General features: G+C 45.7%; 2 protein-coding genes across 2 annotated transcripts in view; one reads left to right on the top strand and one right to left on the bottom strand.

The window, feature by feature from the left end:
- Nucleotides 1–1,820, top strand: part of INTS8 (integrator complex subunit 8) — a 30,339-nt gene extending 28,519 nt beyond the window's left edge. The window contains exon 27 of the mRNA XM_075415837.1: nucleotides 124–1,820. Within this exon, the coding sequence (XP_075271952.1) occupies nucleotides 124–240 (117 nt within the window). The 3' untranslated portion in view covers nucleotides 241–1,820. The remainder of the gene's footprint in view (nucleotides 1–123) is intronic.
- Nucleotides 1,569–14,118, bottom strand: CCNE2 (cyclin E2). Its single transcript, XM_009943526.2, has 11 exons — nucleotides 14,008–14,118; nucleotides 13,806–13,914; nucleotides 13,564–13,623; nucleotides 11,455–11,606; nucleotides 9,249–9,384; nucleotides 6,639–6,785; nucleotides 5,296–5,391; nucleotides 3,924–4,058; nucleotides 2,977–3,088; nucleotides 2,041–2,195; nucleotides 1,569–1,670 (listed from the first exon to the last, which is right to left on the bottom strand). The coding sequence occupies exons 1-11, from the start codon at nucleotides 14,019–14,021 to the stop codon at nucleotides 1,569–1,571; spliced, it is 1,218 nt and encodes a 405-aa protein (XP_009941828.2). The 5' UTR covers nucleotides 14,022–14,118.
- Between the last annotated feature and the right edge of the window lie 577 nt (nucleotides 14,119–14,695).

Below are 14,695 nucleotides of genomic sequence, written 5' to 3'. Positions count from 1 at the left end.
GGGTGACGTAGCACAGCATGTTACAGAAAGAAAGCGCCCATCGAGCTAGTGCTGAGAACGCCTGGTAGTGAAACAGCTTTGCTGGAAGGGCTGTTGCCAGCGCTGTCTCCTCTTTTGTTCCAGATCAAAGCCATTGGCCAGACAGAGCTGAATGCCAGTAATCCCGAGGAAGTCCTACAGCTTGCTGCGCAGAGAAGAAAAAAGAAGTTTCTTCAAGCAATGGCAAAACTTTACTTCTAGGCTAATGCTGGAAGACTACTATAAAATGTGCAGAAGTGGAAAAATCTTTCAAGACTTTATTATTTTTTAAATTCATTTAAATTTTTATAGAACATTTACAGTCTAGTATCCTTCTTAAAAATAGATGAAATCTTATAATAAACCCCTTATTTTTACAAACTGTATAGAAGGCTGGAAGCAACTTCAGCTAGTTCCACGATGGCTTGTTTGAAGAAGGCAGGAATTCAAGTTTGCTAAGAGCGTACGTTTACTGTGGGCATGGGTGGCACCTGCCGTGGAGCCGGCCACGCAGCTGCACTGGAGCATCATGTGAAACTCGTCCCTGGATGTGGGGCACAGGTCGGAGCATCGCGAAAGAGGGAGGAGGACCGATACCCATCTGTCCCTTCATCACCAAAGTGATTCAGAGGTAGAGAACATTCCAAGGAAAACACAGTAGTTAATGCTGTTTATAAACGTTGATAAAACACAGCTCCACAGTTAGTTTAAAATACTGTTCCTATGGCTTTGAGTGGTTGTAGAGTACCAGCGGCTCACTTTTTTCCATACCCTCTCCTGTTGTTGTGTTCGTTCCTGTTAAAAGTTGGTGGCTGTGTCTTGTAACAGAGAACTCCTTCCTTCCAGGAGTGCACTTCTTCCAGTTGCGGTTCTTCAGCAGCAGGTTCTTCGCTTGTACTCTTCCCTGAGGTCAGTGCTAGACTAGAACTGAAGTTTAGGGCGGCCCTAAAGGGCCATCTTGAATTCCTCAGCCTCCTGTGGAGCTGGAGTTTGATACAGGGCTGGTGATGCCATCATGCAAGGGCAGAGTGGTTTCAGAAAAGTAAACTGTTCCCCGCTGACCACTGTAATACTGCACCTGAGCTCAGGGCTGACGAACTGACAGGCCCTAAGCTCTGACCTCACCGAGAAAAGACACAAAACAAAACCCACAAGTCAAGAGGAGGTAATATGTACAAGCTGTCACGTTTTTCTGTCCTGTATGGCTAGCCCAAGTTAAAGCAAGTTTGACATGTAACCTGAGTGGGCAAACGTTGCCACTCAGCAGTGTTTAAAAAGTTCTGGAAATTCATAAGTTAGGAATGGTCAGCGCTGACCTAAGTCATGTCTGAGAAGGGACCAAAGCAGTCCAGGCTCCTGCGGTGGCACAGAGGGGTGCTTGGTCTAAATCTTTTGTCAAGTCTGTAGGAGGACGCCAGTCTCAGTTTCCATCTGCTGTTCTGTTTGATGCGTCTTCTGCTGACCAGCTCTTGAATCACCTTTAGTGTGGTCTTGTTCTGAAGCACCAAGTCCGGTTTCTGAAACTGTTCACACCGTTTGTTGGCCACATTTCATTTCTTCTCTGTACTTTTGGGAGGGGTTATTATTCCTCCTGTTGACACGGGTGAGAGCTGACCAGGGGCAGTAGATGCTGCTCCACTGTTAACTTCTTCCTGTGTATCGGGGGAGGAAGACAACAGTTAATACCGGTGACAAGTTCTACTTTTTTGTTTCACTAGTACTCAGCAGTGCTTCGTCACCCTGCTAGTACAATTCCAGTACTCCAGAGTTAGGATACTGAATAAAAAGGTGATGTTACACAACAGCGTGAAGATCATTATTTGTTCTAATCCATGGCTTTGCTTGTGGCCTGCAGGTGTTACGGTAAAACACCTTCAGTTTACAGCACCGCCAAGCAGGAGCAAGAACCAAAAGGCTGGGCACCACTGACCAGGCCGGTGGAGGCCAGCCAGGCCAGGTGCGAGCAGGAAGGTGTTTGGCCTCAGGAGGGTAATGCACGCTGCCAATCCACAAACCACCTACCAGCATCTCCAAGTAATTTGTGTGTGTCTGGATATTGTGTCGATCTTCTGCTGCAACCTTCTGAAAGTTCTTCAGCTTCACTGGGACTTTTTTTGCCACACTCACGAAGGGAGCCATCCATTCTACACACTCTGAAATGCTGTCCCAGTCTAAGCCTGGGGGTAGAACACAGTAGTGCATTTGTAAGTCATGAGGGAGTTGCACAGTGTTGCAGCGTGGCCAGAAATTTAAAACCAACAATAAATACCACAGATAAGAAGTCAGAAACATCCTCCCAGGAGCTCCCAGCATTTCCTCGTTACTTAAGATCCTTATGGCAGAGGCTGGGGAGCACGGGCCTCCTGAGCACAGCCGCTCTGTGGCCGTGAGGATTCCTGGTGCTTACCAGGGACTCTTTCAGCTTGAACTCAAGGTTTTGGTTCACACTGTTGTTACTGTCCTTCATGGTACCTCAGGCAATGCACAAGGGCTGAGCTTAGTAAGTGATGGGGTTTTTTCCACTTTATAAGGGACAGGCTTGTAGGAATTAGCACACAGGTTAATTGAATGCCACTGACAGCTGAGGATGAGTAGTGGCTGACTATGTTTTAGGAGAAAAAGTAGCCAAATAATGTGTAGCTAAGGATCCCCCGAATAACTGGAAGTCACAGAGCCATAGTATTAGCCCAAAAGCAAGGAGGATAAATCTGCTTCTCAGCTAAGACTATGCTGCCAAAAGCATTTCCTTCTTTTTTGAGTCTTTGTAACATCTGAAATAGTGGTAGGAAGGAAGTGAAATTGGGGGGGGGGGGGAACAAAACCCACAGACCAGAAGAACAAACTATTGATGTCCGTGTAGTGCTTGCTGTGTGGCAGCCTGGTACACCAACAGCCACAGGCAGGTAACAGCTTTCAGTTCGCTGCCTAGCAAGACCGGGCTTTACAGAGGCTTCTCACCTGAAGCTTTCTGAACTGCTTCAGTGGAGGTATAGTGGTAGAGCGCTGCAGCAGCTAGTGTTCTGTACTGGAAGTCCAAAGAATTCACATCCAGAATACACAGGTCTAAGAGCTGAGGAAATAGAGAGTGGAGGAAGTAAGTGTTACACACTTGAGCAAGACAATACATCAGTATAATGGTGTCTCAGGAACTGCTGTGCATAGGGGAGTCCTCCTGCAGTTGCTCCTCTGTAACACAGCAGAGATTTTTAGCATCAATTGCATGCATCCGATTTATTTTTGGCACAAACTGCAGTTAAAAGTGGGTCTCACAGAGCTACGATGCAAAGCAATTCACACTTCTACCAGTAACATGCAAGACACTCTGCTTGCACAGATTTAAGTACACCTTAAAGCTCCTACCAGAGCTCCAGGATGGTATTTTCCTAAATTGAAATATGACCTAGCGGTTCAGTGGCTGAGACCGGGCTGCTCTTCAGTGAGGCTCCCTGAGGCTGGACACAGCACGTGCCCGGGAAAACTGAACCACAGCAGTTCCAAACTAGTCAACAGGCCCCTCTGCCTGCCTGCTAGGCAAATACACAGAAACATAAATAAAGCAGGTAAGAACAGTTAACTGCTTTAAATGATCCACCCTCCTCTCAGAGCCGTTGCCACTGCCTGCTATTTGCAGAACGCTGCAGTGATTGAAAAAAAAGATGGATTTGTCTTTGTCCAGTGTACAGAAAAGTCTTAAAATACATGAGAGCTGGGAAACACGAAACACGTGGGTGCTGCTCCTCAAACCTGACTGTGAAGTTCTCTCGCAGTCAAAGTGCACGTTCTTTGTCAAAGCAACAGGTGAGGTGAAACAAGGAAAAACATTTTTTTTAATTGCTTTTGGGGCGTAACGTTCAGTTGTGCTTCAGTCACTCAAAAAGCACTTTCTGATACAGTTTACTACCGACCTGTGCGATCTGAATGAACTTTTCCTGAGAATACTGAGGTAGCAGCACTTTCGGCACATCCTTCAGAGCATCCACTTGCAGATAGAGGTTCAGCCAAGCAACGGCAGTCACTGGACAGAGTTCCCAGTTGAAAGCCTGCGAACATCAAACAAACAGTTAAGCACCTTAAACCACGCAAGGACAGTTTTGTGCCTTGATTCCTTCTCCCTGACTTCCCCTTCTCAGTTTTCTCAGCTTATTGCACAGATCCTCAGAAGACACTAAAGATTATGTACAATTTCAAGTACAAGTGCTCATTTTGGATTGCATTCTCGCTTTTTGAACAGGCTGCATTACAGTCAGCACAAATATGTGTCTCTCAACCCCCTTTCATGTGCCTGTGCAAGTGGATCTTGCGTGTCTTCCCCCTCTACTCTGCCCTAGTGAGGCCCCATCTGGAGCACTGCATCCAGTTGTGGGCTCCTCAGTTCAAGAAAGATGAGGAGCTACTGGAGAGAGTCCAGCGGAGGGCTACGAGGATGATGAGGGGCCTGCAGCATCTGTCCTATGAGGAAAGGCTGAGGGAGCTGGGCTTGTTCAGCCTGGAGAAGGCTGAGAGGGGACCTAATATATGCTTATAAATATCTGAAGGGTGGGTGTCAGGAGGATGGGGTCAAACTCTTTTCAGTAGTGCCCAGCGACAGGACAAGGGGCAGTAGGCACAAACTGAAGCACAGGAAGTTCCAGCTGAACATGAGGAAGAACTTCTTCCCTCTGAGGGTGATGGAGCACTGGGACAGGTTGCCCAAAGGGGTTGTGGAGTCTCCTTCTCTGGAGATATTCAAGACCTGCCTGGACAAGGTCCTGTGCAGCCTGCTGTAGGTGATCCTGCTTTGGCAGGGGGTTGGACTAGATGACCCACAGAGGTCCCTTCCAACCCCTACCACTCCGTGATTCTGTTAGAGGCTGGGAGATCAGAGTATTTCTCTGAGCCCTCAGGCTAGCTGCCTGCAGCTGCTGTCTACTGATGAGGAATAAGTGCACGAGGAGCTCTGTAGTGGTAAAGATGGACCCTTCCAACACGCAGAGCACTGAGCAGGTTCAGTCCTCTGCCTGCCTCCCCCAGAGGCCCCTGGACACCGGCAAGGGCCGTAGGTCACAGCGATGGCCTGCTGGTCTGTCCCGCGGCCGGCTGCGCCTGCCAAGAGCCTTTGCTTTCACACAAGCCTGAGAAGCCTGTCCTGCTCCAACAGACAGGGATGTCACCCCAGCCAAGGCCTTGAGAGGTCCACTGCGCACACCCTGAGGGCTTTGTTGTGCCACAGAAAGAGGGTCGTACTAAACGCGTTCCTTCTCCAAGCAGGTAAGTTAACAAACTCAGCAAAGTTATTACCTTTAACATAACAACTTCCATTCTTACAATGTCATCTTCACTGCAAGCACCATCAGTGACATATGCAAATTCCTGTATTTTAGGAGGGTAGATTTCCTTTAAAGGGAGGGAAAAAAGTGAAGATTAGAGTGCCTCACAATTCTAGGAAAGCTTGAGAAGATGCTGGCAAATACTACTCAGTCCATACTGGACTATTAACATTTCTTATGCTAGACAGTGTTTTTCTCCTTATATGAACTGACTTGAAACTTACAGGATAAGGAGATACTAAAAAGCAAGTAGGTTATGTGTTATCTGTTGTAAAACACGATAGATTTATCTCAAGTTTTTTAGCTTTTGGGGAAATAAGTGCTGACCAAGCCATCAGAACAGCCTTTCATTTATACCACTTCTTACTCAGCTGTTCCATTTGATGTAAAAGCATACACTATCCTAACTCCTGTACAGCACACTGCGGTGTTGGAAAAGGCCAATACAGGTAACGTGCAGTGTCACTCGGTGCTGATGAAGTCTCACTGATTAAAAAAATGCTAGAAGAAGATGAAAGAAAATCCCACGGCCACTTTGAAATCTGCAAACCCAATTATGCCATTTGGGGCCATGTACAGGTAGGTGTGTTAGTAAAAGAGAACTTGCTGGCAGAACTGCTTCTCTGCCAGCTGGCCCCATGGCCCGATGCCCCATGCGCTTCCCTGGGACAGACAACCCCTTGTAGCACACTGCCTTGGCTTTAGGAACAACAGCAGCTAGATGGCGAGGGGCGGGGGGGTGTGTCCAAGTATAACAGCTTAACATCCCAAATTTTCCTCTCCGTCTAGCCTACCATGACCTACAAAGGAAGACATACAAAGACATGCTCTGGGCTCACAGATGTAGCGTGCAACGGAACGCATCACCATCACTACACTGACTACAGTATCTTTAAAAGAAAAAAAAACCTCCACTGAATGGGTTTAGAGGGATATCAGCCTGATGCACAGGCAGTTTGACACTTAGGCTTGGTTTTGTTCAAGTCCCACACCCATTCCTGAGATTGTTTGCCAATTGCTGTGTATTTGGAAAAAGACAAACCAAAACAGAACTACTCCTGGCACACTTGCATACATTTCAAGCTTATGTGGTCTCCTTCCCTGCTGCTGAGGAAAGGGAGGACAAAGACTACACTCTAAGAGATTGACATGTGAACAACTGAAGGAAGAGAAAAAAATTTCCTCTTCTGACCTTCAGTGTTCTGTGTACACTGCCAAGTTCAAAAGATTCAGACAGAAAAACATAAATATGGTATCACATCTTTTTAGTTATTCCAGACTGAATATCCTCCTGCCTGTAACAGAGCTTCTTACCTCAAGTTTGGAGGCAATGAATAATGAGGTAATTCCTATGAGCTGAAGCATGCTCTTGTTAATGTTCTTTTGTGTCAACATGAATCTATCAAAAAAGTCTTGAGCTAGGTAGAAGGTTTCCCTGTGGAGTGCATACACCTCACATACCTACAACAGGGAAAAAAAAAAAAAAAAACAGAAAAAAATCAGTTTTCTGTTAAAAAACTCTTGTGTACACATATTGGATTCAAGCTTTACTAGTAAAACACAGTACGTACAGTTTTGTCTTTTGCACAGACAATCACATACCTAGGTGTGCTGGGATGCAGTGGTTAGTACGGGACCGGGAAAAGTATTTCCCATGCTCCCACCTAAATGTGGATTGCCTGTGATGCACTAACACACTTCCAAAGTACGCTTTTTCCAATCTAAATAGCATCTAGTTTTCCTAAAAATTAGTACAAACAATCTTCTACTGAAAGAACCTCATGGGGGGGGGGGGGCGGGGCAAACCCAAAATAGCAAAAACACTCCACTGATTTGCTTGATTAAGAATACTCTGGGCTCAAACCTCAAGCTGAAGCCATCGGGCAGATCCTCCCTGTCCTCCTACTAGGTCTGTCCCAGGGCAGAACCACTAAAATCTTCAGCTCTACAGCAAGTAAGCCCAGGAGCTGCTGCTGGAGGGGGCTCTGCTGGCGAGCCAGGAGCGCTGCCTGCAGCCCCTCCAGCACACCAACAGCCTCACTAAGCGGGAACAAAACTGCAAGAACAGCCATCTGCTCCCTACGGCTGCAGGGCTTCCCTGGCAGGAAGAAATTTTCATACTTGCATTGTATCAAAGTGGTTCAAATGCCAGTTGAACAAAAAAGGAAAGGAGTCTGCCCAGGCCTGGAGATCTCATGCAGGGGCCAGCTTTTTCCTCTCATCTCTGAGTTCGAGTGGGTCTGCAACAACTCCAACGTATCTGCAACTCTGTATCCCCTCTACAGCTAGAAACTAGCTAGTTACCTATAAATTACTTACAATCTGTGTAGAGTCAACAGGAAAGAATATCCAAGAAATAGATCCCAAGTCCAAGCTTCCCGCCCTGCTTCATTATTTCACTTAGATACAAAGTTGGAATAAAGTCTTGTTACTGCTAGCTATTCTCTAAGATCAGGCTGAAAGCCCGCTTGCGAATTAAAACCCTGCCTGGGCATCAAAAATGCAACTGGTTGGCAGCAACTCAACAGCTCATTCTTTTAGAGCTGATCTAGTATTTCCCAATTGATGTGCTACTCTGGTATTATTAACTACTGCTCCAAGCAAGATTCAGAACCAAAAATGAACAGACCAGGCCCACCTGTGAAAAAATGGCACAATTTCTCTACAAGTGTATTGCCCAAATGTAAGCAATAATGCTTGGTCATGTTAAACAGTATCTCAGTTATGATGTTACAGAAGACAGTGTTAGGAGCTACTGGAAGACTCTCTAAGTTGGTGGGACTTCAATCCCCTGTGGCATATAGAACCACTGAGCTGGACAAAAACAAGGCTCTCGTTGACATTTGTGTTTGGAAATCGGATGATTTCCTAACAGTTTAAGATTTTCCAAAAAAGGCAACAAAACATGATTTAATAGCTTTATGTAATTTACACATTAGAGGAAGCAGTGAAGTACACAACTGGAATAGTTTTTATACTCAGACCACATTTAAATTAATAGAAAAGCCCCACATGCTCTTTTCCTTTCCCTTGACATTCCCTGCTGTTAGCACTGTTCCACCAAGAGGGCCGCTAACATCTGCTTCCCTGGAGTACTTGACACAGAACTGAAAAACCTGCAAGGTCCCTTCTGCTGATGGGCAAGCCCTGCATCAGCCCAAGGCTGCTTTTGGCAGCGGTGATTGAATATGTTCGATACAGAGTTCTTGGAAACAGCTCCAGAACACAGCGCTCTATCTACAGCGCTGACCCTCCTTCGCATAGGCTGCCGAGATGAAGCGCTTCCATTTTGTCTGACAGCTGGAATAGTCTGAAGTACAGTAATTAGACTGGAAGATGGATAGGATTTATCTGTAATGCTTTTGAGATAAGAACATGTCTGTATCAAGAACCTTCAGAAGTCAGCCACTAACACACTACTTTCTTCTGCTCTCTTCATAAGACATAACTAAAAATTCACTAGCAAATCAGAAAATAGTGTTAAGGGCTGACACCTAAGAGCTCTTGAGGTAGACAGGGCCAGGGTGATAACCCAAGTCCCCAATACAGATGCAGTTGTCTCATAGCTTAGATACAGTCCAAGATGCAAAGTTAGAGCTCCATAACTAATCTGTTTACAGCAATTTCAACACAAATGTCTCAAAACTAGATTTCTCCCCTTCCCAGGAAGGAGTGTGGCAAGAGCAAAAATTAAGTCCTGTTGCTCGCTGCCCTGTGTGGAAGGTCCCGCATCTCCTGCCTGGGAGGACTGAATGTAGCTCACCAAGAGGATCAAAAGTAGTAACTTGTAACCCTTTTGTTGCAAACTAGTTTTGGCATTTATCATTACCATACACTTTCCCATTAGATCTTTATGTAAAAGCTCTGCTTTTATCTGCCTACTTCACAGGCATAACACATGGCAAAGTAACTAGAAGCACACACCTCTAAGAGCCAGTCTAACAGAATTGATCTCATGTGAGGTTGCAAACTAGGATGCAGTGACGTGAAATGTTTGCAGTGAGTGTATCTGTCCTCCTTCTCCAGCATGATCAGCCAGACATCTTTGGAATTTCCCCAACTACAGAAAAAAAGTTACACAAAGCATTGTTAGGTATATATATACACACACACCTTCACAAAAGGAGTATAAAAACATTATTTATTGTTTACTGATATTCAGGAACAAAAAGAATTCCACATGCTAGAAGATCCTTATGGTAATTTGACAACTGTGGCTATACTTTGAACATTTTACCACCACAACCGCAGCTTGCCAAGATCATCAGCAAGTCCAGTTTTATAGAACAGCAAATAAAACTGGTTAGGTGGCTGTCCAGAGAGCAAGATAAAAACCAAACCTTCCCCATAAAAAAAGAAAAAAACCCAGCCCACTCCCCAGGAAACACAAAACACAAAGTTGTCCAGTCTAGTTTGAGAAAAACATTTACAGATGGTGTTTAGAAATCATTCATCCATCCCTTCCTTTTCTAGCCTACCTGAAGGCTCAGAAGCAGGCTACTGGGAAAGAAACTGAGTTCTTGTTTTTTCCTAACTAATCTATTGCTAATCTATTAGCACTCAAGTCTACCTCTGAAGAAGATGCCTATATCATGAATATGGCTGGGTTTTAATTTGTAGTTATTGTTATTATGAATTGATGTGGGTTTTTTCTTAGATGTACTTCTCACCCTACAGTTCCTAAAGGGGACAACATGTTCATCAATGCAGTGCTGATTTTCTGCTGAAATTTTTGGAGGTGTGTGTTTACCTTTCCCCAAGCAGAAGCAAAAAGAGACTAAACAGACCTGACCACTGGTATCGCCTACAGACTCTAACCCAGGTCAGTTCTATTCTGCTGCCGTCATAAGCTAAAGGCTGGAGAGATATTTGCTTGTTTAATGCACAAGTCTCCCCATATAAGTGGGCAGGCATTGAGAAATCTCCTATTAGGATCTTCCTGCAGCAGTTCGGAAAGCATGAAGCAGGCAGGAGAGAGTGAATGATCCTCTTATTCAGCTAATCGGAAAGGATGGAGCTCAGCTTTACAGACGCCTATCGACAAGAGGTGAACACCAAGGATTAAACTCCTTGCATGGAATCCTGTACCTGAACGTATCTTTGGGATCCAGCAGTTTCCAACAACTTGCTAAAGGAGTGCATGAGATTCCCTCATTCACCATCCTATTTATATTATTATTATTACTTTTTAAAAACTACTCTGCACTAAGCTTCCCAACACATACAAAAATGTGATTTGCTAGGTATAGAGAAGAGCGTACTGCTCTTTAAAGCACAGCTGGGCAGGCTTGGGAGCAATACTGAGAGGGAAGTGCATTGAAACTCAGTGAAACAGACAGTAAGAGACCTATTGCTTTGCACTGAGGCAGAACATCACCATGCAGCATTTCCCAGTCCTGGCCAAAACTTGACCAGAACACATAAAAACATGGTGTATCTAGAAAGGTCCTCTTAGAGCAACACTTCGTGTTCTGCTTCTCTTCTCATTCAACTCAGCAGAAGTCTTCCTTAATGCACTGCAGTGTATTTAGCAGCTCTTGCATTAAACACCAGGCTGATACAAACAGCAACCAAGGTACTTATCTCACACACCAGAATGGCTGAGAAATTCAGAAGCTGAAAAAATCCCATTCAGTCTACTAATCGATCCCTCTGCAGAGGGGAAGCTTTCTAGAACAGTGACTGCACAAAGCATACTGCATTGCATGAGCAAGCTGCCTGCACAGCAATATTGCCACAAGTTTATTTTCATACTTGTATATTTTTAAGTTCTTAAAAGACAACTTTGCTTAGTATTTTTTGATCGCTCTCTTCCAACAGCACCAAAAGAAGTTTAGTTTAACCATTATGTGCCTCTTAACCACTTTGAGTGTCCAGGGTTAAGTTATAAAAGGATGGCTCAAAGGTAAAAAATTACCTGTCTGGTGCATTTACAAGACTGACAAAAAAAACCCACCCAGAATTTCTGTCCTTTATTTGGACATCAAATCATTGTGGGACAAGGACACAAGCAGAAGTATGGGTTGAGCACTGTCCACTATGACATAAACGCAATACAGCAACAGATTTTACTGCAGTAGCCCAGTGTATTTGATAAAATATCAACAACAGCTGCACCTGGTAAACTTACTTAAGTTCTGGCAAAGGTGATGGATTTATGAAGAGGTTTCTGAATCTGTACTTTCTGAATCTTGAGAAGTCAGTGGTTACTGACTCTTTGTGAGGCGTTTCAATAATTGTGCAAGGCGAGATGCCTCCTGTTATCGTGGGTGGCCAACAACTCTGCAACATAAACAAGGTATCTTAAATGCTGATTTTACTACCAGAGCAAGAAAGGTGGGAAGCAGTTACAGTAGCAACAACAATATACGTAATCTGCACTAGTCTTTTTGTACATCAGCATTCGATTCAAGTACCCAAACCAAGAAAGACAGACGAAATGCCAACAAAACCTTTCGTAGTCATGATGGAACGTGTGAAGCCAAATTTGATAACTTTGGGAAACTCAGCCTTGGGGAAGACAACTATCTTTAGTTTATGAACCCACAAGCAACCTAGCCATTGCTTGAGCTGCTCAGTTACAGTACTTAAGGCAGAGGCAGTCCTTGCTACTAAAACGCAGAACATTAGGTTGCTGGTCCTATCTACTTATCTACTCAGAAGGAAAAGAAAGGAGAGGGTGGAGGTTCTACTGTCTCTCAGTGGAAATTCAGCAACTTGTTATCTTCCAATTAAGCACTCCAGAGAGGAGCCACCCACCTCAGCTCCAGAGCAAGATACCCACTGAGCAAGCAGCAGCTGTGAACTATCTCTCAGCCTGCCAATGCCAAATACGGGATGCAGTGACTCAAAAAGAAGAGGAGCCCGATGTTATTAATGCAGAAAGCTTCGAAGAAGGAATTCTAGATTACTTCAGTTAACTCTATGCCTTGTTTCACTAATACTTATTTGGTTGTACGTAACCAACACAAGTAAAGAGGTATCAAATGCATGGAGCATATGCAATGCTGTGATGACTGACAACCTTCAAAATGGTGACACAGAACTGTAATTTTGCTCTGTGAGTTAGGGGGAGATCCCATTCCCAAAGACTGGCAACTCCCACCCCTGAAAACAGAAACTTTTCCTATAAGGTTGTTACGCAAGGGAAACAACACACAATTTCCTTAGTGTATCTAAACCTATTTATAGCCAAACTAAAGCACCCTAGGAGTGAAGTTACATCGTCCAGAGTTGATCTTAACAGCATGCAGCCATGAGAAAGGGGAGATCACGCTCTTTCTTCTCTCCTGTGATCTTCACTGCCCGTCTGACCCCTTCCTTCTTTTGTCAGCTTTGATGCTTGTCAGACCCTTTGCTAGGTTGATTCAACTCACTAACCTGGCAGAATACTAACTCATTGTGTAGTGCCAATTTGGCAAACTAAACCTGCATACCGCTTCATTTAAAGACAACCAAAAATGGAGCAAGGCAGCGGATGGAACGTGTGGCCAGCTACCGAGGAAGGAAAGAACAGGAAGCAGGATTTTCCCCTTTCGGCAAAGGTAAGTTGTGACACACAGTTCCACCCCAAGTACAGCTGACATACTTGCACAGCATTTTCCCCTACGCAAAGGCTGCAAAGACAAGTTCACAATCAGAAGAGTTTTGCTTCACCATAGCCTTTAGTCACATTTGCTTTACAACAGAATAACTGTAAACAAGACTGTTTCCAAGAGAAAGTTACAATATTTTCCTAACCCACTTTAAAATAAACAACTATAAAGCGCCTCAAGTTGGTTTAGGAGTAGCCTATCTCAGTTAAAATAGATTCCTAAACTGATTTAAATAATCAAAAGAACTGTTAAATGAAGGTAAAGAGGGCCTGCATGGTTACTGAGTCTTCTTCACTAAATGGCTGTGAAACCACACCTTTAGCTGAGACAAGTGCAATGATCTTGTTTGGACTTGCCTCTAGGCCTTACCTACTCTGCACATGGAATTATTCTGAAATATCTGGGTTTATTCTCCTTTTTACACCTAACCTTACTCCGCAGTGATTTCCACATAGCGGATGAAGGGTCCTTTAACAAAGCCACATGTAAAAAAGCAAAAACATGTAAAAAGATAGTTTTTAGTATCTGAAGGTAGAAACTTCCCCTATTCAAAATTTTCTAGTGTGTAACGCATGACTTGACACCCACCAACATAAACCAGATGGACTCCCTCACCTAGTTTGAGCTGATCAGGACTGAATTACCTTAATCTCATATTGATGCTTTTTAGCAATTTTCCAGTCTTCTGTGTTCTTAGTCTCCTGCTGAGAAGAAAAACACACATCAATGCACCAACAACAACCAGCACACCCACCTTTAAAGCTAAAGCAAACTGCTCCTACTCCTGCCCCACTTTCTAACTCAGCAGAGTAAAGATTCTCCCATCCAAGCGTACTTGAGAACTTCCAATACTATTAAAACTTCTGCAGTTGCCCAAACTGGTTACCTCTGACGCTTTCCTTTTTCTGGTCCAGAGACGCTCTGGTGCCTGCAGTTCTTGCGGAGACTCTTCCTGATGCGACAGCAGCTGCTGCTTCTTGGCATGCAGTCGGCTACTACAAAGAGCAAAAGGACACAAGAAATTAGGAGAGCAGCAGCCGCCAGACGAACAAAAATAAGCTTGGTGTATGATGATGCTAACAGCTCACCTGCGTCTTAACATCTTCTTTGGGTTGCAAGATCTCTACCTGGACCGAAGGAGGAACATCAGCTCAGTTAATGCACCCTCAAGAAACGCGGACCAACACCACGATGAGTGGTTGCCACCGCAGAAGCAGGAGGGCACACACCTTGGACCCGGCATGAGGGGCACCCGAGCAGAGGACGCCCGAGGCGTATCATCGCGGGCAGCTCCACACCCGCATCCTGCTGGGAGTTACACTGCCCGGATGGGTTACCCAGGGGAGCCCACCCATGCCGGCCGTCCCTCTGGCTCTGCCCGGCTGCGGTCGCCTAGGCAGGGGGGGAAGCCGTGACGGGACACTTCCTACACGAGAGGATGGGGGTGGGGGCGGTCCCTGCGGCCGTGACCCCCGCACTCCCTGCACAGCCCGCAGCCACCCGGCACCCGTACCGACCCACGTTTCGCCGGGGAGGTTTCGCCGCCGTGCCCCCCCCCCCCCCCACCTGCCAGGATGGGACGGACCGCGCCAAGCCGGGCCGGGCCGCCCGCCGCCGCCCGCGCTCCCGCCGCCCCGGTTCCGCGCCAATTTGAGAGAGCGGGGAGGCGGCGGCCTGCGCCGCGCCGGGCGGGAGAGCGGGAGGGCGCCTCGGCCGGCCCCGGGGGTCGGGCCGGGGTGGGGGCGCCGCCGCCGCCCGCGCTGCGCCCCCTCCCGC

This window comes from Opisthocomus hoazin, chromosome 3 (genome assembly GCF_030867145.1).
Source record: "Opisthocomus hoazin isolate bOpiHoa1 chromosome 3, bOpiHoa1.hap1, whole genome shotgun sequence".
NCBI lineage: Eukaryota > Metazoa > Chordata > Aves > Opisthocomiformes > Opisthocomidae > Opisthocomus > Opisthocomus hoazin.
This window is presented reverse-complemented; position numbering and strand designations above follow the sequence as displayed.